Below are 25,148 nucleotides of genomic sequence, written 5' to 3' on the forward strand. Positions count from 1 at the left end.
CTCTCGCGACCCAACATGCGCCACGAACTATTGGATCGTAACAGAGACACCCCTCCCGCCTTTTTTGTGACTGTTGAACGCAACACAGCGCGTGCCAACGCTCTTCTGGACGAGACAATGTGAGTGTTGAGGTCGCCGAGGTCTCGTCGATCCACCGCGAGCGATCGTCTGTACTTCACCAACGGACAGAATGCTGGTCTTTTGTACTAACAAAGCGGACGGATTGCTCCACGTTTCCGTACGATGAGTCACAGCGCAAACTTGTGCGGGATGGTGGGCATGGCTTGGTCCGACGGGGGCGCTGGGCGACTACTTCATGGAAATGGCGGTCGCTCGTGAACGAACGAATGCTTATGGAACCGCCTCCTACCTGCCTCGATCGAATGCATGCAGGATAACCTTGATGCACATGCAGAAGCGTGCACAAGTCTGGCTTATACGACAACTACCGACAAACTCTCGCCGACAGTCTACACGTTTGCCCGCTAGCACGCGGCACGACTCAGCGAGAGCGTCGGTTCTCTCGGCAGGACGGAGAGAATACTCCACCGCGCCGGAGACGCCATCACGGCTCGATGTGAGTGTGCACCGCAAGATTGGTCGATGAAGCACATCCACACAATGTCGACAAGGCGGTTGTCCACCGCACCGACTCTGGCTCAACGGGGTGCTGGGATATTTGCGCAGCGTCGTCCTCCGTGTTGAGAAGCTGTTTGCGCCATGAAATGGAGGCGAGTTGGAAAAAGTGTCGCATCGATTGGGTCTCGCACATTACTTGCATCCAACTCGTCGAGGAATGGCCGCCACGTTCGCGCTGTTCGCGCTGCAGCACATCCCATCTCACAACGATTGCTGACGAAATGCGTCCCAGCACTCAAAATGCACCTTGCCCGATCCGTCGTTCAGGTCGTAGAAGCGACCGTCGAATTTGGACTCGACTTTCAAAATGGGGTCGTGGCAATGGCGGCACTTGGGGGCGGCGGTGGCTTGGAACGCGTCCCAGCACTCAAAATGCACCTGCACAGCACGGGCTTGAGTGACACACACATCGCACGAGATGTACCTGGTCCTCCGACGCCGCGAGCTGGTAAAACCGCCCGTCAAAGCGTCCGCCCTTGACAATCGGGAGGCCGCAGTGGCGGCATGGTTTGGCTATCGATACCTGATACGCTTCCATGCACTCGGCATGCACCTTCTTCCCGTCGTCCAGCGCAAAGAACTTGCCGTCAAACTTTCCTGCCCAAGCGATCCACAACGAAAGCATCAAGCATCATGTCGACACCCGGCACGCACGACCAACGTGTGCTGGTTGACGCGAGATGGAAACCGCTTACCTTCGATCTTGACGATAGCGTAGTGGCAGTGGGCGCAGCTCTCGGCATGGCGCATGCGGTAGCTGTCCATGCATTCGGCGTGGCACGACGTTCCGTCAGGCAGCGCAAAGAGCCGCCCCGAAAACCGACCGGCGACGACTTCAATGCGCTCATGACATTCGACGCACACAGGCGCATGCGCCGATCGGTACTGGTCGGCGCACGCTCCTTGGCACACATGCTCGGCGACGCCATTCCTGCTCCAACTCGCCATCACACTTGGATCCAATTCTAAACGACGTACGATGACGTGTACGTGCGGTACGATCCTTGGAGCGGGTGGCGGCACACGCAGCAGACGGGAATGTCGTGATCCGACACAAACCCAATGGCGAGCGGCAGCGTCGACACCACGACCAGTTGAAATGTCGTCTCGAACGGGACGTACGTCGCGGGAACGATTGCGATCGTTCCCGCGGAACGCAGCGGGACTTCAACGAGGCAGCTCCTGTTGGAGACAAACGTGCCGGTCGCGATCACGTCCTTGGCGATGTCGAGTTTGCGATGGCCAACGTCGGCGTGCCCGACGACGACGGGCGACACGTAGCATGGATAGTCCGCTTGCATGTTGACCCGGCGGCATGGCTGCTCCAAGTGCACCAAGAGCGCCGTCGATTCTACCGTCGACACACAATGTTCGTCAAAACACTGCCGGCAAGACGACGACAGTGTACCAGCGCACGTGAATTGAAACTGCGGGTTCAAATGGATCGCTTCGCGGCCACCACACGTCAGACCTTTCCACGCGCTCGAGATCACGTGCACAAACAGCGGCACCGTGTCGATCTCGCTTGGGACTGTCGATGGAAACTGGTACACGTTTTTCGACTCGAGCACGGTCGAAAACGACGCCACGACGGTCGGCAGGTCCAGCCACACCTGAAAAACAACGTCGTTCAGAAGAGCGATTCGAATCGAATGCGTCAGCACACCGTGCCGTCGTCGGCCAGTTGGTACCCCGCGCGTTGTTTTTGGTCGAGCGAACACTGTTTCCATTCTGCCCCGCCTCGAGCCCAAGGCACACCACCAGCCATGGACGCCGGATCGGACACGTCGGCCCACACATTTCGCAACTGAACGACGGTGTGCAAACGACCTTGCGCCAGCACTTGCACCAACTTGACGAGACCGTACGTGTGGCCAGATTTGAGCCCTAGCGGCATGGTTGTCGTGTGGTGCCCGGTGTTGATGAACCCGACCAAGTTGCCTCGTTGAAGCGCCTACGCGTCGGTCGTTCGATGCCACGTGACGGTGGTGTCGTCTACCTGGCTTAAGCGAGTGAATGCAGCATTGTCGTCGGTACCACCCAGCTCGGTGGTTCTAGCACGTCGAATGACGATTCTGCGCGATGGGAGCGGGGGTAGCTACGTACGGGAACGACGATGGAAGGCCACCAAACAAGTCTTGCAGGGCAAACACGTCCTGGCCACCGACAATGACGTCGTAGCCGCCGTATAACTTGGCGTATGCTTTTTCCACAATCATCGACCAGATTTCAAACCGAGAAATCGAGCCCGTGAACGACGCAAACACGGGCTTGCCGTTGTGGCCACACGGAATGTAGTCGTCCACCACAACCTACATGCCACCATCGTGAATATGGCCTTCTCGACAATGTCAAAGTCAAGGTGGTCACCAAGTAACTCTTGTGGTTGCGCCAGAATCGAACGCAGTACACTCCTTCGTCGTTGTACTGCTGCTCGAGTTCGTGCGGTGCGGGCCATGCCATGTGCGGCTGCACCAAATCCCCAGTGAGGCCTGCTCCAAGAAATAAAGCGGATGAGTTTCAGCGGACACAGTTGAACAACACACGTGGGAATAGCTGCGACAACGCGGTGGGGGACGTCGACAGCATCGAGATCGCGCCAAAGAGGTAGCCATCCGCAAGCCGGCCAGGTTTACACAGCGCACCACCGCCACTCGACGTCGCTTCCCGGTCAAACAAGCACACTTGCTGCGCTTGAAATTGAATCGGGACAAGCACTTGGACCTTGGAGACAGCGTTTCCAAACCCTGTCCAAGTCGACATCAACTTGTCTTTGCGTCACAGAGCAGCGTACCGTCCAAGCGATAGCCGTAAGGCGTGCCCACTCCAGCAAACACGAGCGGTTTGTGGGCCTCGACGAGGCTCTTTTGCCAGAGGAGGTCGAACTTGGTCACACCGTTGTCAACGTACTCTTGCATGGACTCGATCAGCGCCTTGGTCAAATTCAAAAAGTGGTCGGCGCGCTTTTTGTGCAGCGCAGCGGACACGGTGTCCGTTGCGCGCAGGAGAAACCGTGCGTCGACCGACTGTCCCGATTGCCGGATCGTTTCGATCATAGTTTCGGCTTCCGCTTGCGACTTCATCGCAATGCCACACACGAGCTTCTTGTCGTCATCCAGGATGGACACTTCGACGTAACTACAGCACGACATTATTACCACAAACCGGACGAACCAACGGTCGTACGCATTGTGCGAGAAGAAGTCCGAGATGCGCTTCCACTTCCACACGACCGAGTCGAGGGGCGTCGTTCCTGGAGGGGTTATCGGATGGGCCGGGTCGCGGTACAACGAAGTCAGCGTTGGGGGGAAGCCAGGGTCTATGCGAGGTGGTTGGCAAAACAAGCGAAAATTGCGGATGACCTCATCTCGATGGCTACCTGTAAATTGAGTCTGTGCCTGACGATGCTGGCGCAGGACGTTCGTCCATTCCGTCGAGTCGGGCAACGTTCGCTTGGAGTAGAATGCTTCCTCATGCGACTGAACTTGAATGTTGTCATGAACGGTGCATTGTGGAGTCACCTGACGACAAGTTAGCATCGGGACGATTCGATGTGAGGAAGGGATGTACTTGAGTCGAGTGGAAATGCGAGTTTACTTGCGATGGCCGCGTGCGATTGTGCTCGAACCCCGTGGAAATGGCTTGGCGAATTGGAAGAGTGTCCATGTCCCGGGCAGATACAACGTCTTGGACCGAGATGCCGACGCCGCTTCCGTGCACGTCCACAACTGGTGCGTTGGTTTTGGTTGATCTCACTGCAAGAATCCGTGAGACGTCGAGTGAATCACGGTGAACAAACCGGTAAGTCCAGCAAGTTGAGCAGCGACGAGGGCCGCACCGGGGTAGTTGCCGAGTTTCGGCGTTGTATCTGCAGCTGGGGCAGTTGGAGAAGCTGTAGCTTGCGGAAAATCCCCAGGTTGTGTCGGTGACTGCGACGCAAGAGCGGGCTCCGAAGAAGGTGGTGCACCAAACAAATCCTCGTCGTCGTCAATAAGCGCAGCGGCAGGCGTTGCAGGGGGGAGCGAGCGAGGATGGCCACAGTCGCCACAGAATCGTTCGGTAGCATCCACGTAAGGCGTACCGCATGCAGAGCAATTCGATGGCGAAACAGCAACCGACGGCAATGACTGGTATGCATGGACAGGTGCTGCAGTTTGCACGGGAGGTGGGGCGTTCATGGGGGCACTCGCAAGTGTTGTTGGGTGTTGCCGAAAGGATGATGACGATGTTGCAAAGGGAGCTGGTGAAGGGGTTGTGGTCACGGGAGTAACCACAGGAGGCGAAGGCTCGATCATTTCGCGAGGACTGCCGCATTCGGCGCAGAAGCGCGCCGTGTCGTCGTCAAATCGGCTTCCGCACTCAGCGCAGAAGACCATGATCGGCCAGAATGAAGTTGGATCGGCGATTCACGCAATTGAAAATGAATGGGGGGTGGGGTGAAATCCAACACTTTTCTTATAGGGGGACCCATGGTTTTGTCAAATTGCACCCGATGTGGTGCTGCCGCCACGGCCGGCGCTTCCCGCGAAGAAGCGACGCCGTCATGATTCCATGCAACAGAGTCTGGCCACAGCAATGGCAGCCGACCCACCGCAGGTACCCCATCCCTTCTACAAAGGTCGGTCATTGTTATTGCAGATTGTCGTGAAGGTCCGTCGCTCGTCACGGCTCCCTCGACATGACCTCGTGCGCGTCAAAAGGTCGTTCGTGTCATGCAGAGCAATGAACCAGCGTCGTTGGAGGATGCAACATCGAGACGAAAGCAGGGACAGATCCAGCAAACCGAGATGCGTGAGCGCCTATCTTGTCGATTTTTGTCCTACGAGGATGCATCCGAGCCAACCGAGGGCACGACATGAAGCGCCACGTTATTACACAGCCAAGGCTTAGTCAACTACAAAGGCTCACGTGACACCAGGACGTAGCGGCAAGGAGGAGAGCACCCCATCACGCGAGGTGTACAAACCCAGACACCAGCTCAAGGCATGCATCATGCAGCGACCAAGCTCAATCGACACGTGCCTCGGGCGAGGAGCGGTAGCTATGTTTATGTCGTGCGTCGTCGGCGCCCTTGTTGCCAGTAGAATCTGCAAAGGATAGCAGAATATGGATTTTGACACGTCACGTCTAAGTCGCGTACGCGTGAGAGTGGACAGCTGGAGTTGTGAGTATGCTCATTTAATTCCATTTTATTAAAGCACTGCCAAAGTTAATGGTTGCATGCAATTTTCAAGAACAAAATGCCTACAAATTGTGACTGTATTCACGCACTATCCAGGAATGTGCGCGGCATTTCCGGATAATTCATGCAATATCCGAATCCCGATGCAATCGGATGGGCCAAACCATTGCATCCGTGCCCACTTTGCAAGATGCAAGAAATTCCGTGCAAAGATTATGTCATTCAAGTCGGCCATGGGCTGTTGGCGTCGGTCCCGGCGCAGTTGTTGGAGCTGCTGCCCAAAGTTACCAGCTTCATTGTCATTAGCGATTCGAATGTCGCGCCGCTGTATGCGCAGACGCTTCTTCAACGCTTCCAGCGGCGGGTCGAATTATACGTTGTCCCTGCCGGTGAAGCGAGCAAGAACCGTCGAATGAAAGATGCAATCGAAGACTTTATGCTGGAGAAGCGCATGCATCGCGACTGCTGCGTCGTTGCGTTGGGTGGGGGTGTTGTTGGCGACCTTGCCGGGTTTGTCGCGTCCACGTACATGCGAGGTTGGATATACTTTAACCGCGACTCCCTCCTCGATGCAGGCATCGCATCATGGAAGTGTGCATGTAGGTGTTCCATTTGTTCAAATTCCAACGTCCTTGCTTGCATGTGTGGACTCTTCCATCGGCGGCAAGACTGGGATCGATGTCGCAGCGGGGAAGAACCTCATCGGAGCCTTCCATCAGCCGAAACGCGTCTTTGCCGACTTGGATGTGCTCTCGACGCTGCCAAAGCGCGAGCTTATCAACGGTATGTAGTCACTTTCTTCTAGCACTCGACTAACACCCACGAGCAGGCATGGCGGAGATCATCAAGGCCGGCGCGATCTACAGCGAATCGCTCTTTTCCAAGCTCGAATCCAATGTCGACGCGATTCTCGCACTCAAGAAAGATGTTGTACTCGACATGATGGCAACGTCCGTTTCGATCAAGGCGACGATCGTCGAACAAGACGAAAAGGAACATGTGCGACGCCCATCAACTCCACACAAACTGCTTCACTCATTACGTCTGCAGGGCCTTCGCGCCATTCTGAACTTTGGCCACAGCGTCGGACACGGCATTGAAGCCATTATGCAGCCGGAATTGTTGCACGGAGAATGCGTCGCCATCGGCATGGTCAAGGAGGCCGAGATCGCTCGGGGTACATCACTGCAGTGTCCCTGCAAATACACCCAACGGGGCTCCACTAGGTCTTGGTCTGTGCTCATCCGCCACCGTCGGCCGCCTCGTGCGGTGCATCAAGGCATTTGGCTTGCCTGTTCGAGTCCCTGCTCGGTAAGGTTGTCACAAGCCGGTGCCAGACGATCCTGATGAAGTGAACCATCGCAGGGCATTGACCGCGACCGTGTTGGAGAAGATGGAAGTCGACAAAAAGAATTCGGGAGGAATCAAAAAGCTCATTCTCCTCACGTCGATCGGCACCGTCCATTCGAATCCATTCACGGTGGCCGTCGAGGACGCGCGCATTGCACATGTGCTGGAGCCGCAGGTAGTGTGCTGATCCGTCGTTTGCGAAATACTCAGCATGGCGCGGCTTTAGGTGCTGGTCGTGCCACCGAGTGACCCCATCTCTGGAACAGTCCAAGTCCCTGGCTCAAAGTCGATTTCCAATCGAGTGTTGCTCATGGCAGCGTTGGGCTCTGGGTACCCTCCACTCTACGATCTATCGAGCCACGCCATCTCACGTCGACCTGTTTGTAGCACTTGCCGCATTTCAGGACTGCTGCACTCGGACGACACTCAAGTCATGATGGACGTGCTGCAGTACTTGGGGGCGCACGTGTCGTGGGAAAACGACGGAGATGTGTTGGTGGTTGTCGGCACCGCGGGAAAATTTCCGCCTTCGTTGCCCGGTCATTGGTACCTGAGCAACGCCGGGACCGCTACTCGCTTCTTGACGACTGTCGCTACACTTGCTGGGACGCCCGTCCATATCACGGGCAACTCGCGCATGCAAGAACGTCCGATTTCGGACCTCGTCGATGCTTTGGTGGCAAACGGGTGCTCCATTCAATATGCCAAGGCCCACGGCTGCCCCCCGCTGGACATTTCCCCCACGGGGCTGCCTGGTGGAGTCATGCACATGGCCGGCAAGGTAAGCCCCATCTCGCCCGTGCATCGTTCTCATGGCCAGAATTGGCACAGGTCAGCAGCCAGTACGTGTCGTCCGTGCTGCTGAGCGCGCCGTATGCAAACGCGCCACTGGACCTTCGCTTGGCCGAAGACCACCCGACGTCGTTCCCGTACATTCAAATGACGACTCAGTTGATGTCCGTGTTTGGCATCCAAGTGCAAACGCTCGGTACGATATTCGTCCAGGTGCTTTGTGTGACGTGCCCCTTGCATTTGCCAGGAACGAACAACCGCTTTGTGGTTCCGCAAGGCATCTACAACAATCCTCCTCGCATTCACGTCGAAGTGGACGCCAGTTCTGCGACGTACCCGCTGGCCTTTGCTGCCATTTCCGGTGGCCGCGTGGTCGTGCCAGGCTTGGGCCGGACGTCGTGCCAAGGAGACGCTGCCTTCTTCACGGTAGCACGTTGGGATATATTTCGCAGACAACGTTGGTATCCCTTAAATTGTGTGGCGGCAGGCGCTTCAAGCGATGGGATGCACCAGTGGTCAAGACGAATCGTCGACGTGGGTCCAAGGTATCGCGCCTGGTTGTGGAATTGTCATGCTGAAAGGATGATGGCTCAGGTCCACCTCACGGATCGTTGAACGCGATTGAGATTGACATGGAAACGATGACGGATGCGTTCATGACCCTGGCGGTGCTCGCAGCCGTCGCGACCGGCGTCACCAAAATCACGGGCATTGCAAACCAGCGCGTCAAAGAGTGCAATCGAATTGCAGTCATGGTGCGCGACACATGAACCCCGACTTCGTTGTGGCAATTTTCGTGGCGAACAGCGAATGAACTAAGCCTCGTTGTCATCCAGGTCGAAGAGCTGGCCAAGTGCGGGGTCCAGTCGGGTGAACTGCCCGATGGTCTATGGATCCAAGGTCGCGGCGGCCTCGCTCCCCCGACGTTTCCCAGTACGAGAACGCTTGTCCATGGCATCACCTGACTATCGTTCACGATGTAGAAATTCCCGCCAAAATTGCGTGCCACAACGACCACCGCATCGCCATGTCGTTTGCGGTCCTGGGGTCCTACTGGCCCAACATTGTGATCGCTGACAAGGAGTGTACAGACAAGACGTTCCCGTCCTTCTGGGACGAATGCCATGCTGCGTTGAAGATTCCGTTTGAAGTGCCGTCGGCATCGCTTGCGACGACGGGTGCGGTCGACAAGTCCACCGTCTACCTCATTGGAATGCGGGGCGTCGGCAAGACATCTCTCGGTCGACATGGCGCAATGGCCCTTGGTTTGACGTGGATCGATATGGACGAGTACATGGAAACGCATCAACTCGGTTCGTGCGCCACCTGTCGCATCTTGTTGACTTGATGCACGCGCGCAGGCATGTCGGTGAAGGAATACGTGGCTGCAAATGGCTGGGCAGCATTTCGCGCCCAAGAAGTGGTGTGCTTGCAATCATGGGTGCAAACTCCGCCGATCAACACGATTGTGTCGTGTGGTGGCGGCGTCGTCGAGAGTCCCGAAGCGGTCGCGCTGTTGTCCCAATCGTCCAACGTGATTTATCTGCAAAGAACATTGACCGATATCGAGGCGACGCTTGCCCAGGACGAGTCGCGACCCGCCTACGGCGAAGATATAGCGACCGTCTTCCACCGCCGCGTGCCGCTTTTCACCGCATCCAGCTCGTTTGTGTTTCCAGTGCTGCCCGGGGACGTGAACTATACGCGCATCAACCGTGACTTTGTCCGGCTGTTGATGGTTGTGCTGGGCCGATACAACCTCGCTCCGCTCAAGACCCAGCCAGACACGTACTTTGTGTCGCTGACATTTCCAAACTACACGACCGTCCCGCCCGACCTCGTGGCGACGGTAGCTGACAAGGCGCACGCCCTCGAACTTCGTGTGGACTTACTCGAAAGCTTCGACAAGGACTTCATTGCGAATCAAGTACGTGGGATGCCTCCTCGACGCGCAGGACCTGTCCTGCCAAGAACGAAGACTGGAATATCGTCACCGTGAGTCGGTCGTAGGTGGCGGCATTGCGTGCAGCGTCCACTTTGCCCATCATCTACACCGTGCGTACGATCGGCCAGGGCGGAGCCTTCCCAGACGACCCGACGCGCGTGTTTGACTTGCTGCACTTTGGTATGTCCATTGTCGAGTCACGGTGGTAGGCATTGTTCAACTCTTTTGTGTTTAGGCATTGCGCTGGGCTGCGAAGTGATTGACATGGAGTGCTGCTGGCCCGCGGACGAGCAATGGCGCCTTATCGAGTCCAAGGTACCGAGTGTTTGGATGGTTGGCACCACTCGGAATGCATCTGTGGACTCGATAGCGCGGATCTGCAATTTTGGCGTCGTATCACGCGATCCGCGAGCGAACTACCCCCGAGCGCACTCAAGGTTTGTGCCGGAAGCGACCATTCCAAAGTCGGAGGCATGGCCATGATGCCCTTGTTTGTAGAACTGTTTGAGCTGTGTGCGTGGCAGGGCAACGTCGACATGGCCAAAGTCGTGATCCAGGCGTATGACGTGTCGGATGCCTACATGATTCACCAAGTCGTCGAGTCATGCCGCTCCAGGTTTGATCGAGCAAGGCATGGATGGCATCCTCGTGATGGGATTGTTGGATGTAGATGGGGGTTTCCAATGCCATGCATTGCCCTGTGCACGACGGAGGCCGGCAAGCTCAGCCGTGTGCTGAACCGTACGCTGACACCGGTGACCCACCCTGCGCTCCCCGTCGCCGCCGCACCGGTACGCTTCCACGCGATTCGCTGTGGAGCTAACAAAATGTTTGCAGGGCCAGCTCTCCATCCAAGAGATTGAATCCCTTCGGCGCAGTTTGGGCATGGTCCAAGGTAGTGTGCGTCACTCCCTAGCACTTCTTTGCAATTTGCAGTCTGTCCGAATCGTCCTTTGTAGGCAAGCAGTTTTACTTGTTCGGGAGCCCCATCCAGCACTCGCCGTCTCCGCGAATGCACAACGCAGCGTTCCGAGCGCTGCACCTTCCGCACGTGTACTCGCTGCATGACGCTACAGGTCCCCAACTCAAAATCCGTTGGTGGGCATGTCATCCGTTGAAGTAGACATTGCGACGTTTGAGGCACTGCTGCACTCGCCAGAGTTTGGCGGAGCTTCTGTTACGATTCCCCTCAAAGTCGACATTATCCCATACTTGTCGAGACTGTCGCCAGCAGCCACCGCCATTGGCGCCGTCAACACGATCATTCCAGTGTACGCCGGCATGATGTGGGTCGTGCTTGGAAAGGACGGGAATGCCGCGTAGGGACGGCGCCCTTGTGGGGGACAACACGGACTGGATGGGCATTTTTCGACCCATCTCGGCCCGATTGAGTGTTTCGGCCACCGACTCGAGTCGGTACGTAACGATGCCGTGTGCGGGTGTCGATGGCATGCTTGTCTTTGGCGCATGGATCTTCATTCGTTGTCGCGCGTCGTTGTAGACGATCCAAGGTTGCGCTCGTTGTCGGCGCGGGCGGCACGGCGATGGCTGCATGCTATGCCATGCAACAGCTCGGTCTCCAAGTGCTCGTGTACAACCGAACGCTGGAGAAAGCGAAGGAGGTTGGTTCCATCTCTTGGCATGCGACCCTCACGAATTGTCTGACGCCATGCGCAGGTCGCGGCGCGATTTGGCGCGACGGCGGTCGCTTCTCTTGCTGACGTCGCCGCGGTCGACGTTGTCGTCGGTACCATCCCGGCAACGTCTGGCTTTACGCTCCCCGACCGTTTGGTGCGCCAAGGGGTGATTGTGATGGATGCAGCGTACAAGCCAGCTATCACGCCGCTTTTGGCTCACGCCCATGCCCACGCGGCTGTGTGCATCCAGGGCTACGAGATGCTGGTGGAGCAAGGGCTCGAGCAGTCCAAGCTGTGGACGGGAGAGACCGTCCAAAAGTCCATCCTGGCCGACCAAGTCAAGGCGACTTTGGCAGCAACCGATTTCCTCCACTAGACGAGATGTTGTTCCTGGCGCATTCCTCAATGAATACATCAGTCGTAGGAATCGTAAGTTAAAGGAATTCATTGCACCGTCGACCCCGCTTGGCGCTGCGAGGAGAGATGTGCATAGTGTCTTCTTTGCACCGATCTTCGTCTAGAATCTCGAGAATTCGCTTCACGCGGACGAGTGCCTTGTCGTCGTCCGTTGACGCGATGCCTGGTGACAACGCCTTCAACATGGTTGCGGTGGGGTGCATGGCAGCGTCGCTGTGGCGCTGCTGGTTCTGGTCGCTGCCGTTCGGAGCGGCAGAACTGGCATCAATGCAACCACATGGACGGTTGTTGCCACGCCGAGTCGGAACTGGCAATTCGTCTTGCCGACGGAGGACGCGTTCCCTCAGCGTTCGCATCGGTGGTGATGGCTCCTGTGGCATGAGCTCCCCTTGGCGTCGAGGACTAATGCTCGCGGGTTTGTCGGCAGTATGATTGCTTGGAGTTCGAGGCTTGCTGCGCGATGGCGTGTTGTGGCGTTGGGACGACGGACTTGTGTAAACCGGCAATGGCCTCGCTATCGGGAGAAGGCTCATGTTCATCTGGACAAAGCTCCACGCGTGTCGATTGTGGAGTGGCGGCGCGTCGAGCTGCGTCGTGACCACTGGAGACGGAACGCCGCGGGCCTTGTCTCCCATCGACCGCGTCGTTGAAATAACGCCACCGCCGCCGCCGGGTGGACGTTTTGGATTCGGCCAATTGTAGATCTCTAAATTTGGATTGGCTAAAATGGTGACGTTTCGACAGCACCTGCGATCTTTCCGACTGGGCGCGACGATTCACCGCGGAATCTCCGTCGCGCCTTGCGACGGCGGTGCCGCGGACTCCGTCGCGGTGGTTATTGCCCTTCGTCGAGTACACTTGGCTCCAAAGCGATCGAAGCGCCCGCCTGCGTGAAATGTACCTCGCTGAGCAGTCGTGGACAGTGCATGGTCCATCACCATGTCGCTCATCCATGAAAACTTGGAGACGAGACCAAGTTGGGTGTACTGTGAAGTATGATGCACGTGAATTCGTTCTAGTTGTGACTCCAATGCACCTTTGTGCTCAACGTTCGCGAGTCGGACAAGTTCGACTGCATGCAGCCGTCGGTCAAGGCACCGTTGCCAATTTTTTGGCAAGCAGGATGTGGGACAAGCCAGCGCGATGCATCCGTTGGTGTGTGAAGCCTCTTGTTCGTCACGTAGACAACGTCCATCTTGCGCACAGACTTCGTCTTCGAATGGTTGCGCCGTGGCCCATCTCGAGGTTGTGCGTACGACCGACTGAATGGCTTATACCACGGTGCGATGGACCAGAACATGACAACCATGTCATGCCATCGACTTGAACCTGTCGGCTGTACATGTCATGGGAACCGATGAAGTGCGCAAACATCCGTGCGACGATGCGTTGTGGACGAGCAAGCGTCACAAGCGGCGCCCAAACGACGTACGCACGTGGCATCAACTCATAGGGAACGACAAGTGGCAAGAGGTCATACCAGCTTAGTACACACGAACGTAGCTCATTTTGCTGAATGGTCTGTCATTTGTGTACGCTTGACCTGGCAGGTCTGCCTAGAACGGCTCTACTCCGAACGACGCGGCATTGGAATGCCAGGTCGGCATACTTCCTGCGCGCATACCTGCTGATGGTACACGTGCGATGTGCAACATGCGCCGTGGCCAGAATCGTCATGGTGACCTTGGAACATACTGTCCAAAGCATCGCCGATATTATAGTGAGCTCCCATTTGTTTCCGACAAGTCGCGGCGGGACAGATCCAATTTGCAGACATCAACATGGAAATCGCCCTTAGAATCGACAGTGAAACGGATGCATGGGCTGAAAATAGCGACGGCATTCTCTCGACACGACGTGTCGAGGACGATGGCCGAGCTAACGAATGCCCAGAGACAGCTCGTGGCCAACGCTCGTGCGAGAAAAGAAGGCAAGGCGCTGTCTGAAAAACTTAAAGAACAAGCTGAAGCGGAGAGACACGACCACTTGGCCAGCAAGAAACGACTGGCACAGCAGCGCCAAAAGCCTCCCCTTGACAACAAATTGGCGATTCGGTTTGTCAAGCAAGACTTAGCACAGTTTGCACTCCACAAGGACTGGAAGAAGAAGCGCCATCGAAAGGACAAGACCCGGGCGAGTACCGTGCCCGATGCGACCTCAGGTGGGACGTCGAACCAACCCGACAGGTCCACAAATCCAATTCCATCCATCGCAGCGCACTCATGGTAGCTACAACAGGGATGCGCTGGATTGGGACGATGACAGCGCACACCGTCGCCCCCCGCGCTACCGCCCCCCGAACGCCTGGGCCAAAGTAATTCCGCCATGCATGCGTCGTCGTGTGACGATCTTGGTAGCTGTACGAGGTTGATGCCCAAGAAGTCGAACGGGAAAAACAGGACAAACGCAACGCTGCCATCAACGCCATGCACGAAAATCGCATGCATCTCATGCATCAAGAGGCGGAGAAGCAGCGCCGTCGGCAGATCGAGGCCGAGCACAGCGCCAAGTACTTTGAGCAACAGGAGCAGGAACTCGCCAAGTACAAGGTGCACAGCGCTCACCGTTGCTGTCTCGACGTGGAGTTTACGATTGGGATGGCGTGCCTGTACAGGAACAAGTCAAGCAAATGCAAATCGCCAAAGAAGAAAAGCAAAAGCAAACGAATGCCGAGTTCACGCGTATGGTGGCGGAGACCCAGCAAAAGCGCGAGCGCCAGAAGAAAGCCAAGATGCATGCCGAGCTGCGCGAAGTCGACAATGCCAAAGTATTGTCGGCTTTTATCGGAAGGCAGTTGACGGTTGGGTCCGTTGTAGGCATCGCTCGAAGCAGAGCGCCTGCGGCTGGAAGAAGTCAAGCGAGTGAAAGCCATTCAAGTCGAGCAAGTCAAGATTGAGAACCAAAAGCTTCAAGACGGTTCAATACCCCCCCCTCGTACGCTCGTCACTGACGTACGATGCGATTGTAGCCAAGCGGGCGGAGAAGTTGCGCATGCAGGAGCACGAAAACGCCATGACACAGGTGCGATGAATCCACGCAGCCAGCCAGCCCAGTCGCTCTCTCGAGCAAAAGTTGCATCCTGTGATGCTGGAGATGCTGCAACCTCGACATGCATGGAGATCAACTGACTGCGCTGACAGGAATATCAAAAGCGGTTGGCAGCGCAAGAACAGGCGCGAAAAGACGAACTCCAAAAGACGTACGAGCGACAGGAGAAACGAGTCACGATGGCATTACTGAACGTGGTGTCGCCGGAAGAAAAGGCGAGGCTGGACGAAATCCGGGCGGCGGCTATCCAGGCTGCCGAGCGGAACAAGGATGAAGCGAGGCTAGAAGAGAAGCGCCGTAAGCAGCGTGAGTTGGACATCCTACAAGGCGCGGAGCTGCGCAAACAGCAAGAAGACAAGCGAAAACGACTGGAGGCCGAGCGTCAAGCCGCGGCGCACATCGACGCAATCGGCGCGCAAGATGCGCTCGCCGCTGAGATGGCCGCGCGGGCCAAGCAAGCCAAGAAGGACGCCATGGATCGTGAATATCGAGCGGTACGAATTTACGCGCCAGGGTACGACACTAATGCGATCGTCACCGCGTTTGGCTTGTAGAAACTGGCGCAGCAAATGGCAGCAGAGCACCATCGCAAAGTCACCGCGGACAAGTGGAGTATGAGCCAGATAGAAAGGCAACTAAATGCGGCGACGTTGCGAAAGGCAGGTGTAACTCCATAAGGCGTCGTTATCTTGTCGGTTTCGTGGCGCATGCATCGGTTACATGTCTGGATCGCGCTGACCCCCAGACAGTCGGCGCTCGGCAGGATGACCAAGGTAGGAAGAAGGGCTCGAGCAGGCGAAAGCATTTTCATGATGGTCGTAGGACCCGGGGGCGCTGCGCAGACCGACGTTCACCGTGCGCGACGGGTACCATCTCGACCAAGTCAACCACACCATGTGCAGCGACGTTGAGCGGCGGTACTTCCCAGAGCTCATTCCGCCATCGTCGGCGCGAGAGGACGTCGCGTCCCGCCCAAGTCCCCGACCTGCTGCATTGGAACTTCCTCCATCGCCACCTCGCAGGCGGTCTTCGGTGCTAGACTGCCCGCAAACGCTGCCTCCAAACACGTCAATGCATCGGCGCGAGTCGCTCAAGGAATGTTCACCGATTGCGTCGTGGCTGATATTTCGCCACGACATGGAAGTCTGTACATGCTGCAAGTCGTGACACATTCATTCGAAACGTGTGGATGTTATTAGAGCGCAAGGACGAAAGCAGGTAAACTGCCGCCATTCTTGTCAACTCCGACAAGCCCCCCGACGTCCGGACCCCTTTCCCAGCGGTATGCTCAACCCCTTGGCCATGTGCGTCACCGCCACATCAAACCATCGTCCAAGACGTCCCTCTTGCCCAACTTGCCGATCCCGAGTCGTCGCCCGAGGCAAGCACCATGCCATTCAGATTCACCCCTGACAAGTGGATATTTCAGTGGGGCCGCACGCCGACCCACTCGGCGCACGCGGTATGACACCGAGAATAGCATGATTCGAAAGCGCACGGTGATCGCGGTGGCCGACCCCCACTCGTTGTCACTGGGCGCGCGCATTTTGCACTTTAAGATCGCCCCGCACGAACTGCAGGCGGTCGTGAAGCGGGAGGAAGGTCGAAAGCGGCAACATATTGCTGACCATGGAACAAACCTCGTGGCTCGAAACAAACTCCTCGTCGTGACCAAGCCATCCAACCAAGAGGTACATGTGGTCGTGTGCGGTCCAAGTTGATATCCCTTCGGCAGGAGCGATTTGACCTCGAGCGGCAGCGCCAGGAAGCGTCCAAGGCTCGGGCGGCTGCCCACCACCAACTCATGGCCAGTGTGCTGGCGTCGGGGGTAGATCGATGGGGCGCGCGCAAGAAGCAAGCCGAGCTGGTACGAGCACGACACCATTGGGCTCGCAAGGCGCTGGTGGTGGTTGCGCTCGGGAAAGCTGCGCATGCATTCCATGCTCTCTATCGCGTACGCCATGATTCGGGTGCGCGCCTTGTCAACTATATCACGTTGCAGGCATCGGAGACGCGAATTCGGGCCAACCAACAGCACCGCGCGACGAAGCGCATCCAGCACTTTTGGCGGCGCAAGTCGCAAGCCATCTGCCTCAGCCACGTCACGCACGCCCTCTTGGTGATTCAAAAGTACATCATGAAGTGGGTTCGGCAATATCGGTTCCGCCGGCGTCGAGCCGCCGTCCACGTCATTATCACGTCGATCGAAGAACTGCAAGAGGCCAAGTTCCGGCGGGTACGACTCAAACGGCTCACGCGAACCCGCGGCAGTGACCTAACGCGTCGTTTTTGGCGCAGTGCATCCTCAAGTATCGCCATTGCATTCACGTTTTCCAAAGCATGTGGCGCGGGTGGATGACCATCACGGATGCCCGCATCAAGTTGCTGCTCTTGCTGTGGGCAAAGCTCGAGAAGAAAGCACTTGACAAAGGTACGACAGCTCTCGTCCGGTGTTTGTTGGTCGGGTTATCGATCCTGGGACGGTAGCGGCGGCGGCGGCGGCGGACGAAGCGTTGAAGTTGCCGCTGGTACGTAGACGAACGGATGTTGTCTCGCGCGCCTTGGAAGGGCTTCAAACACAGCGTAGGACGGAGTGGTGCCGTCGCGTCCCCTCACCAAACGGCGCAGTGGGTTCCGGTCCACACCGACGTCGACGTTGCGGGGTAAGGCAATGGACTCGAGTGCGATCGGTGAGGCCAATTCATGTAGCAACCTCGTCATCGACATCTCTGGGCACCACGGTCAAGCTTCTGGAACACTTGAATTCGTTCAAGTCGAGATCGCACACGGGGGAGGCATCTCGGCGACGTAGTCGCGGCACTGGCGGATCCAAAGTCCCCATGAGGTAGTTGGTTGCGTCCATCCAAGTCGAGACGTTCTCATGGCAGCACACAAGTATCAAAATGAACTTGCTCAAAGACTTGCTCCGGACGAAGCGCCAGGCGTTCCTGGCCCAGCGGCTCGAGCAAAAGTGCGGCCCTCATGACGTCGTCGATCGTCCTGATTTGCGCTGTGACTGTAGAGAATTGTGCGAGAGCCAGCTCGAACTGCGCCGACAACGCGGCGTTGGCATGGACGCCAGCACGGTGTTAGCGCTCGACAACTTGCGCTTTGAAAAGTCGCAATTTCTCATGCTACGGTGCATCTCCGAAGCAGACATGCTCGGTACCCCACCCACTCGCCATGGCATCGATCACCTCATCCACTTCTCTGTGGGGTGCAGGGCTCATGGGAGAAGCCGAGAGCCAGGCAACGCAACGCGTGAGCATTGGCCTCGACGGCACCCAACCTGCCGTCCTTGACACGGTTTGACATCGTGATGAAGCATTGTGGCACTCGCTGCCGTCGCCAGGAGAATTCCATCGTCTCGAGTTTGTTGGATTACGCGAATGGTTTTACATTGATAGCGTCAGTCCCTGCAACGAGATATTCGCCCCGTGCTACTCATCATCGCCACAATTTTGTCCCATCACCGCCTGGACAATTCTAGCCGCTAAACAAAAAGCGGAGATCTTCGATGGTGAGCCGAGCCAACGCCGCAGTGCTCGATCCGACAGTCCCTTCGAACACGAGCTGCTTCTTTTCCTACACGAATCGAAATCCGTTCTCCACGTCGTGCACGCTTCATAAACTACATACCTGGAGCTTCAAAATGCGCTCTTCGATCGTATTTGCAATCACAAATCGCGTCGCCCGGATCGGTTTGAATTGTCCGAGCCGATGTGTTCGGTCGATCGCTTGGTGTTCGGCTGCTGGATTCCACCACGGGTCCATCAAGAAGATGCTACAAGCGCATCGTTCCGTCAACTGCCCTGCGCATGTGTCGAGCACGTACTGCGACGCCACCGTTAGATTCAACGCGACCCCGCCCGCCTTGAGCGAAATGAGAAACACAGTCAATGCCGGGTCCTCCCGGAACTCGGTGAGCAGGCGGTCGCGGTGGGCCATCGGCATCCCACCCGACAGCTTGGCACACTTCATACCAGCCAGATGCAATCGATGTTCGATCAAATCCAGCATGTTGACAAACTGGGAAAACACAATCGCCTTGGCTGACGGATCGTCTTCCCGCATGAGATGGAGCTCTTCCATCAGCGCCTCGATCTTGGTGCTGACGACGGCGCAGTCACAATTCCCATTCATCACTCGCTCTTGTACCTGCTTTGAAAGTCGCCAAGGTTGGGTAGACGGCGCAGCAAGCTCGACTTGCCGATATGCCTCGCTCTCGATTCCTTGACCGGCACTTGTTCGTGGTCTTCCGGCATGTCCCCCGGCGCTCCAGTTGAGATGTCGACGGTCAACGGGTCATCGCAAGTCGGACACAGTGCCGGAGCCCCTACAACCCACCACCGTGACTCGAGCTGGTAGTGCGAGCTTCGTCGTACCCATGGGCAACGACTCGACGTAGTCTTCGACACAGGCTTTGCAAAATACATGCCGGCAGGCAGACTCGACCTCCTGCTCGACAGGCTCGTGGCAAAACCCACAAGGCACGTCGTCTTCCTTGTCGTTGTCGTTCGTAGTCCCCGGTGCAACCAGCGGCATGTCCTCTCGGGCAGGGACGTCGGGGGTAGGGACTTGGAGCGCGGGGTTCACTTTTGAATAAATTACCTGGTACATAACGCATTAGCAGTGTTTCAGATTCCCGAAAGCGGACCAAGTAGGGATGGTCCACCGCTTGCCGAAGGCGAATCAAGAGGTCAAAAATGTGGGCGTAATTGTTCAGCAGTGTCCCGGCTGACACGTACGTGTTGAACTGGGCTTTGCTTTGAGTGTAGATACTCTAGGACGTTGCCAGTCAGGTCCAAAGGTACGATCTTGCCAATGGACAACGGGAAATGACCTCGTAAAAGTCCTTTTCCCGCTCGTCGAGGGCATCGCGCCGCACGCGGACCAACTTGGGCGGCAAGCTGATGTCGTCTGCGCGGCTTTCCTTGGTCCGTCGCAGCAGGACCTATAATACAGGCACAGTTGAATGGCGCGCGCCGCACACGTTGTTTGTACGAACGTGGCGAAGGAGGTCGTTTTGGAGCCGTAGCATCGCGAGTTTGCCTTCAGCGACGTATCCAAACCCTTGGATGGGTATCACGATCTTTTTGTTAAAAAACGAGTAGTGCTGCATCGCTGTGTGATTGCAATACTTGCAGTGGCCTTGCATGATGCTGAAGTCCAATTGCTTGCAGTCGCATTCGGCGCATTCGTAGTATGCTTGCGGGTCGACCTGGAGAAACCGAACGAGCGAAAAGAGCTCGCCAATGCGATTTTGCAGCGGCGTGCCTAGCCAAGGAGCGATCACGACGCTCCTCGCAACGCCCAGCCAAACACACCTGACAGACACCACTTGTACAACGACTTCAACCGAAACACCGACCGCGCTGTGCTGCACTTTTTATCCTGCAACCACGACGGGAGACCTGATGAGCCGTGAGTTCCAGGATTCAAGCGCACCTTGATGTAATGCGCTTCGTCCAGGATGATCCGAGTCCATTCGACCTAATTTTCACTCGTCATCACTTGCATGTTCATGCTACAAACGATGGCCACCTCATGAAGGGGCGATCGAGCTTGCTTGACTGTCTTCTTAGGCTTTTTTGGCGGGGGCACCGATCGCTTGATGGGGGCAATGTCTTCATCGGAGCTGTTCTCACTGTTGTCCGAGTCATTGAGTTTCTTGACCTTCTTGGTCACTGCCGTTTTGCTTTTCCCCTACAGAACGTCATGTTCGGCATGCCGTGCGTCGATGTTGCAATTGTAAGCATCACACCTTTTGCTGCTTCATTTGTTTGGCAGTTTTCATCGAGTCCGGACCACAAAAGTACTTGTTATGGGGAACGAGCTTCTCGGGCACGAACAATTTGCCGCAATACGCGCACGCCACCTTTTCCGCTTCCATCAACTTGCGGCCTACACAGCGGCCGCGTCGGCACATTGCAAGCAACATCGCGTGCCACCAAGGCGAAGAATGAATACAAATGAATCCCACCCACCTTCGCTCTCCAGGATCGAGTACGTAGTCAGCACGACGTCGTAGGATGCCAAGTGCGTCGTCAAGTTGGAGCGCTTCGGCCCATGGTACACTAAGATGGTCAAGTGGTTGGCTTCGACAAACCGCTCAATTTCGCTTTTCCACTACAATGCGGGTCGTCATTTTGAAGAGCACAACGCGAGAGGCAGTCGCAGCACCTGCATGCACGCAATGACCGGACATATGATCAACGTGCCCCCGGCCACAGCGTTGCGGTCCGCTCTGTTGATTTCTTTGACGTTTTCCAACATCGTGGCAATTGCTTGAATTGTTTTGCCCATCCCCATTTCGTCGGCCAATATGCCACCGCGATACTTGCTCGCTTCTTGGGCTTTCATCCTGTAGGTACCAACTCATGAGTCGTGCTATCGCAATTGACGAAGCAGGTCGAACGAACCACGCGAGCCCTTCCTGCTGGTACGGCAGCAACGCCGCCGTCAAATGCATCGACGGTTTGCCCGCAGGAAGCACGTCGCGCTTGATAAAAGCATCGTCGCCCAGCGCAACGCGCTCGTCTTCCACACCTGAAGCGCGCCAGAGCTGAATCCACCGATGGAGGAGACATCGGCCATTACCGCGCTTCGTGTTGAGTGCCAAATATGCTCGGACGCGCTCAACGTCGGCTCCATCGAGCGCTTCAAAACCATGCAGCTCCTTTGGCACTTGGTCGTTGAGTAGAGTGCACTCCACGTGCTATGCGCAACGCCGTCACGACGGCAACGGGAGCTGCATGCTGCATACCTTGCTGTACGCCATAATGCCAAAACGAGAGTGCCGCAGACGGATGGACACAATTAATTCGCCCTTGACCAGAGTCTTTTCGCACGTTTTACACTGTGAAACACATGAGCTGCACGATGAGATGATGGGCAGCTAACGTACACGAGATCGACCAGTCGGCGCGTATGCGACTTCGTAGTGGGGGTATTCGGTGGGCGCGACGGGCGCCCGGACTCGTTCGTCCGGACTGCTTCCTTCATCGCCGTCTTTCTTGACACGCTTTCCCGCACCAGCTTGTTTTGGTTTTGAAGGTGGCTGGGCTTTTTTCTTGGGCTTCAACGGGGCGTTGTCGTCGTCCGAGCTGCTGCTGCTGCTGCTTTCTTCAATCAGGTCCTTCCCACGCGCTGCCTTGGACTTCAGCGCTGCCGCCCAGTTCGTCACTTGGTCGTCGTCGCTACTGCTGCTCCCTGCGACGAAATCACTGCTGTCGTCGTCGTCACTGTCGAGTTCCACCGCTGCGTCTTTCATTTGCTTGCGTTTGCCTTTCGCCGTCACGGCACGTTTCCCTCGAGTCGAAGATGCTACGACTGGCTTCGTGGACGACCGCTTCGCACGACGTCCTTTTGACAACCCGATATCATCCGACTCGCTTGACGCAAGGTCGCCGTCGGCATTGAGTCGTGCGACTGGTTTGACGGTCTTAGTTGGTGTCATTTTGAGCTTCTTGACGTCCTTGGAGTCCACGAAATCATCGCTGCTGTTGTCGCTGCCGCTCTCCTTTTTGACCGTGATGTTATTTGCACTCGTGCGAAGGCGGGGTGACGTTTTGATGGACTGTTCCTCTTTTGGCTCAGTTTTGACACGTGTGGGTTGACTACGCCGAGATGGCAATGAGGATGCTGTTGATTCTACCCTCGTCACTTTAGCGTTCTTCGGGACTCGAGCTGCCCTGCTTCGAGGGGCAACGGTGACTTCGTTCGAATCGTCTACTCCGTCGTCGCTACCTCCAACCGCAGTGTCCATGTGCGTCGAGTCGTCTTCTTCATCTGTTTCTTCTACCATTGAGTTGACCACCTTGACGAGGGGACCAGTTGTTCTCGTGCTACGGCGAAGCGCAGGCGATTTTGCCTTCACGGATGCATTCGAAGGACGCTCGTGTTGCTTGTCCAAGACTGCCCCTTGTGCACGCTGCTTCTTTGGTGCAGATGCCGTTGCAGGAGCTGCCTGTTTGCGCTTGCGGGGGGCACGGCTGTTCGGTTCTGGCGCTGCCTGGCTTGGAGCAAGTCGCGACGATCGGCGCTGGGACGTTGTCGCCATGTTTGTCTCGCCAACGCGAATTCGAATTGAAGTTCAAACGCAATCAGGCGTTGATCGATTATCCGGATGCTCATTTTTATTCAAAGAATGCATCCGCCTACCAAAATCAAGTGAAAACGCTGTATTTTAATTCTCAACCATTCACGGGGAGGATCTCAAATTGGTGGGAACAGGGCGGTCGTGCCCAGTCGCGGCAAACATGCACGGTCCTCAACACTCGACGGCACTCACGACATCGACTCCTCGCACTCGTCCACGTAGGTACAGGTGCCCTCGGGAAACTCGTCCACAGGCAGCAGCAGCATTTCATCGTCAGGCTTGGCTAGAAACGATGCCAGGTGGTCGTTGCAACGCAGACATACGCGATGGGACCGCTTGAGCAGTGCCTCGCAGTGCGTGGTGCATTGTTTGCACGCCAGCTACGATGGACGCAAGTGCGACAAGTACTTCAGTTCAAACGACACGACGGCTGGAACGTACCATGTGGCAGACCTTACATTTCACGGTTGGATGGTACCATTTCAACTTGGTCGTGCACACTTGGCACAGCTTGGCCACGGCACTCAACGACCCACGTGGGTTCGCAAGAATGGACGATGCAGATGACGACTGCCGTCGACGCATGGACATCGACCGCTCGTCTTCCCATGACATCGAATGGCTCATACGCAAGTCGTTCTTGTCAACAAACGGTTGGGATTCGGCTCTCGCCAACAGTCGACGCACCATGACGGATGCGACCCACTTGGGCATGTTCCCGCAATGGTCTACATTCAAGACAATCGTTCGGTGCAGTTGGCGCCGATCGGATCCCTCTATGACGACCGTGCCGGAATGCTTCAACGTGGCTCGCACATGATGTTGCTTGGACGACGAAACAAAGAGCGGAATCGAATGCAGACATCGCACGTAGCCGCGGCGACCGGACTGCGTTACGATGGGCTTTTGAATCTGCTCATGCATTTACTTTCCGCGATCCACAAGTTCGGACGAACCTCGACGTAGCAAAAGTCGCGATCATGCGTCCATGGCCCACCCGACGCTAGCGACCACTTGACGGTCACGACAACATCATCGTCCTGTCCTGAGTGGATGGCGCACAGCGTCGAAGTTGAGTGAAAAGCGTTGAATGCGTACGGGTGGACATGGCGTTGGTAGTCCTCGATGGATGCATGGCCTAGCAAGGGACCTGCCTTGACCCGACAGATCTGTCGGTCGCTTTCTCGTTTGGCCGTGGCTTGGGTTGAGGCGCCAGCAGTGGTCTGCTGCAGAGCGAACGCGACAAGCTCGGACGCTGCAATGTGGGCGAATTCAAGCAGCTGGGCTTTCTCGAGCCCAGTCAGAATGAGCGGCGACGTGGGGTCGTGGATGCGCAGTGGAGACGTGCTTCCTGAAGGGGAGAACGGGTTCGGGATGGACGTCCTGCGTCCCAGAGGATGCAAAGCAGAGAGCGACGTCGACGTACTGGTTCGACGCCTGCTCATGTAGCTCGGACGTATCGGTCGGGGCCTTGTCCGCCTCGGATGTTGTGGCGGGAGCAAGTAGCAGCGTCTGATCTGGCACAACGCTGTGCACCTTCATGTGTGAGACATGCACTCTCCACAAAATGCACTCTCACGTCGTGGCAGGGGCGCAAGGTTCGTGTATTCCACATATTCACTCACTCTCCTCCTCATCGTGATTTTTTTATTCATGTTCGTACAGTCGTGCTGTAGTACAACCGAAACCATTTCCCTTGAAATGTTGTTTTTGCAAATCCACTCACTCTCTACATACTCACACGTCGTTCTCTCGTCGACCGTTACGGGAGCCAAACGCCGCGGCCGTCGCATTGTCCAAGTATGGACGGCACGGACGGGCGCGGAGCGCGGCATGGCCATTTGGGCATTCTACGGCTTATGAAGAACGACAGCTTTGTGAAAATTGTGGGCATGCATAATTCGTGTCCCACTTGAAAGCGATGTAGCCGGAGTCGTGTAAAAGAGTTGGCGCCAGCGATCTGATCAGGGCCATCTAGACGACGGACAGCACCGAGTCGTGTACTAGTTGAGAGAGACCTTTCAACACGGCGCCGTC

The 25,148-nt window shown here is 56.5% G+C and overlaps 7 protein-coding genes across 8 annotated transcripts; 3 read left to right on the top strand and 4 right to left on the bottom strand.

Annotated features, from left to right (window-relative positions):
• Positions 1-714: 714 nt before the first annotated feature.
• Positions 715-5,043, bottom strand: H310_06168 (hypothetical protein). The gene is made up of 15 exons (XM_008871129.1): positions 4,439-5,043; positions 4,210-4,394; positions 4,019-4,160; positions 3,826-3,958; positions 3,434-3,777; positions 3,186-3,386; positions 3,010-3,131; positions 2,746-2,951; positions 2,639-2,693; positions 2,306-2,593; positions 2,048-2,252; positions 1,618-1,990; positions 1,335-1,570; positions 1,064-1,236; positions 715-1,017 (listed from the first exon to the last, which is right to left on the bottom strand). Exons 1-15 carry the CDS (start codon positions 5,013-5,015, stop codon positions 841-843), a joined length of 3,417 nt encoding a protein of 1,138 aa, XP_008869351.1. The 5' UTR covers positions 5,016-5,043; the 3' UTR covers positions 715-840.
• Positions 5,044-6,000: 957 nt separating this feature from the next.
• Positions 6,001-12,655, top strand: H310_06169. Of its 2 annotated transcripts, XM_008871130.1 has the most exons (26): positions 6,001-6,357; positions 6,425-6,604; positions 6,651-6,820; positions 6,872-6,998; positions 7,048-7,132; positions 7,187-7,346; positions 7,398-7,501; positions 7,559-7,952; positions 8,003-8,159; positions 8,211-8,389; positions 8,451-8,508; positions 8,558-8,718; positions 8,800-8,896; positions 8,947-9,276; positions 9,325-9,890; positions 9,974-10,088; positions 10,144-10,223; positions 10,279-10,345; positions 10,407-10,524; positions 10,579-10,699; positions 10,746-10,803; positions 10,868-10,984; positions 11,032-11,179; positions 11,232-11,324; positions 11,410-11,530; positions 11,586-12,655. In XM_008871130.1, the coding sequence occupies exons 1-26, from the start codon at positions 6,012-6,014 to the stop codon at positions 11,919-11,921; spliced, it is 4,488 nt and encodes a 1,495-aa protein (XP_008869352.1). In that variant the 5' UTR covers positions 6,001-6,011; the 3' UTR covers positions 11,922-12,655. The 2 variants fall into 2 exon arrangements, with proteins under 2 accessions (XP_008869352.1, XP_008869353.1); XM_008871131.1 differs by having other exon boundaries at positions 11,032-11,324.
• Positions 11,960-12,597, bottom strand: H310_06170 (hypothetical protein; the record flags this gene model as incomplete). The annotated part of the gene is made up of 1 exon (XM_008871132.1): positions 11,960-12,597. The coding sequence occupies one exon, from the start codon at positions 12,595-12,597 to the stop codon at positions 11,980-11,982; it is 618 nt and encodes a 205-aa protein (XP_008869354.1). The 3' UTR covers positions 11,960-11,979.
• A 1,176-nt stretch (positions 12,656-13,831) lies between the features above and the next one.
• Positions 13,832-17,497, top strand: H310_06171 (hypothetical protein; the record flags this gene model as incomplete). Its single annotated transcript, XM_008871133.1, has 15 exons — positions 13,832-14,148; positions 14,201-14,276; positions 14,320-14,511; positions 14,577-14,729; positions 14,779-14,878; positions 14,931-14,983; positions 15,103-15,504; positions 15,565-15,622; positions 15,689-15,783; positions 15,833-16,153; positions 16,210-16,391; positions 16,440-16,701; positions 16,746-16,964; positions 17,013-17,246; positions 17,309-17,497. 15 exons carry the CDS (start codon positions 13,832-13,834, stop codon positions 17,495-17,497), a joined length of 2,853 nt encoding a protein of 950 aa, XP_008869355.1.
• Positions 17,498-17,913: 416 nt separating this feature from the next.
• On the top strand, positions 17,914-18,322 carry H310_06172 (hypothetical protein; the record flags this gene model as incomplete). Its single annotated transcript, XM_008871134.1, has 3 exons — positions 17,914-17,981; positions 18,033-18,175; positions 18,234-18,322. The coding sequence occupies 3 exons, from the start codon at positions 17,914-17,916 to the stop codon at positions 18,320-18,322; spliced, it is 300 nt and encodes a 99-aa protein (XP_008869356.1).
• A 45-nt stretch (positions 18,323-18,367) lies between these two features.
• On the bottom strand, positions 18,368-23,088 carry H310_06173 (hypothetical protein). The gene is made up of 18 exons (XM_008871135.1): positions 21,918-23,088; positions 21,777-21,869; positions 21,611-21,728; positions 21,433-21,559; positions 21,194-21,374; positions 20,998-21,139; positions 20,775-20,914; positions 20,555-20,716; positions 20,459-20,503; positions 20,338-20,404; positions 20,019-20,287; positions 19,854-19,964; positions 19,668-19,793; positions 19,396-19,621; positions 19,169-19,346; positions 18,846-19,121; positions 18,650-18,794; positions 18,368-18,595 (listed from the first exon to the last, which is right to left on the bottom strand). The coding sequence occupies exons 1-18, from the start codon at positions 23,070-23,072 to the stop codon at positions 18,497-18,499; spliced, it is 3,660 nt and encodes a 1,219-aa protein (XP_008869357.1). The 5' UTR covers positions 23,073-23,088; the 3' UTR covers positions 18,368-18,496.
• Positions 23,089-23,135: 47 nt separating this feature from the next.
• Positions 23,136-24,658, bottom strand: H310_06174 (hypothetical protein). Its single transcript, XM_008871136.1, has 3 exons — positions 24,068-24,658; positions 23,553-24,023; positions 23,136-23,491 (listed from the first exon to the last, which is right to left on the bottom strand). Exons 1-3 carry the CDS (start codon positions 24,554-24,556, stop codon positions 23,300-23,302), a joined length of 1,152 nt encoding a protein of 383 aa, XP_008869358.1. The 5' UTR covers positions 24,557-24,658; the 3' UTR covers positions 23,136-23,299.
• Positions 24,659-25,148: the final 490 nt, after the last annotated feature.

This window comes from Aphanomyces invadans, assembly GCF_000520115.1.
Source record: "Aphanomyces invadans strain NJM9701 unplaced genomic scaffold supercont1.11, whole genome shotgun sequence".
Classification (NCBI taxonomy): Eukaryota; Oomycota; class Saprolegniomycetes; order Saprolegniales; family Verrucalvaceae; genus Aphanomyces; species Aphanomyces invadans.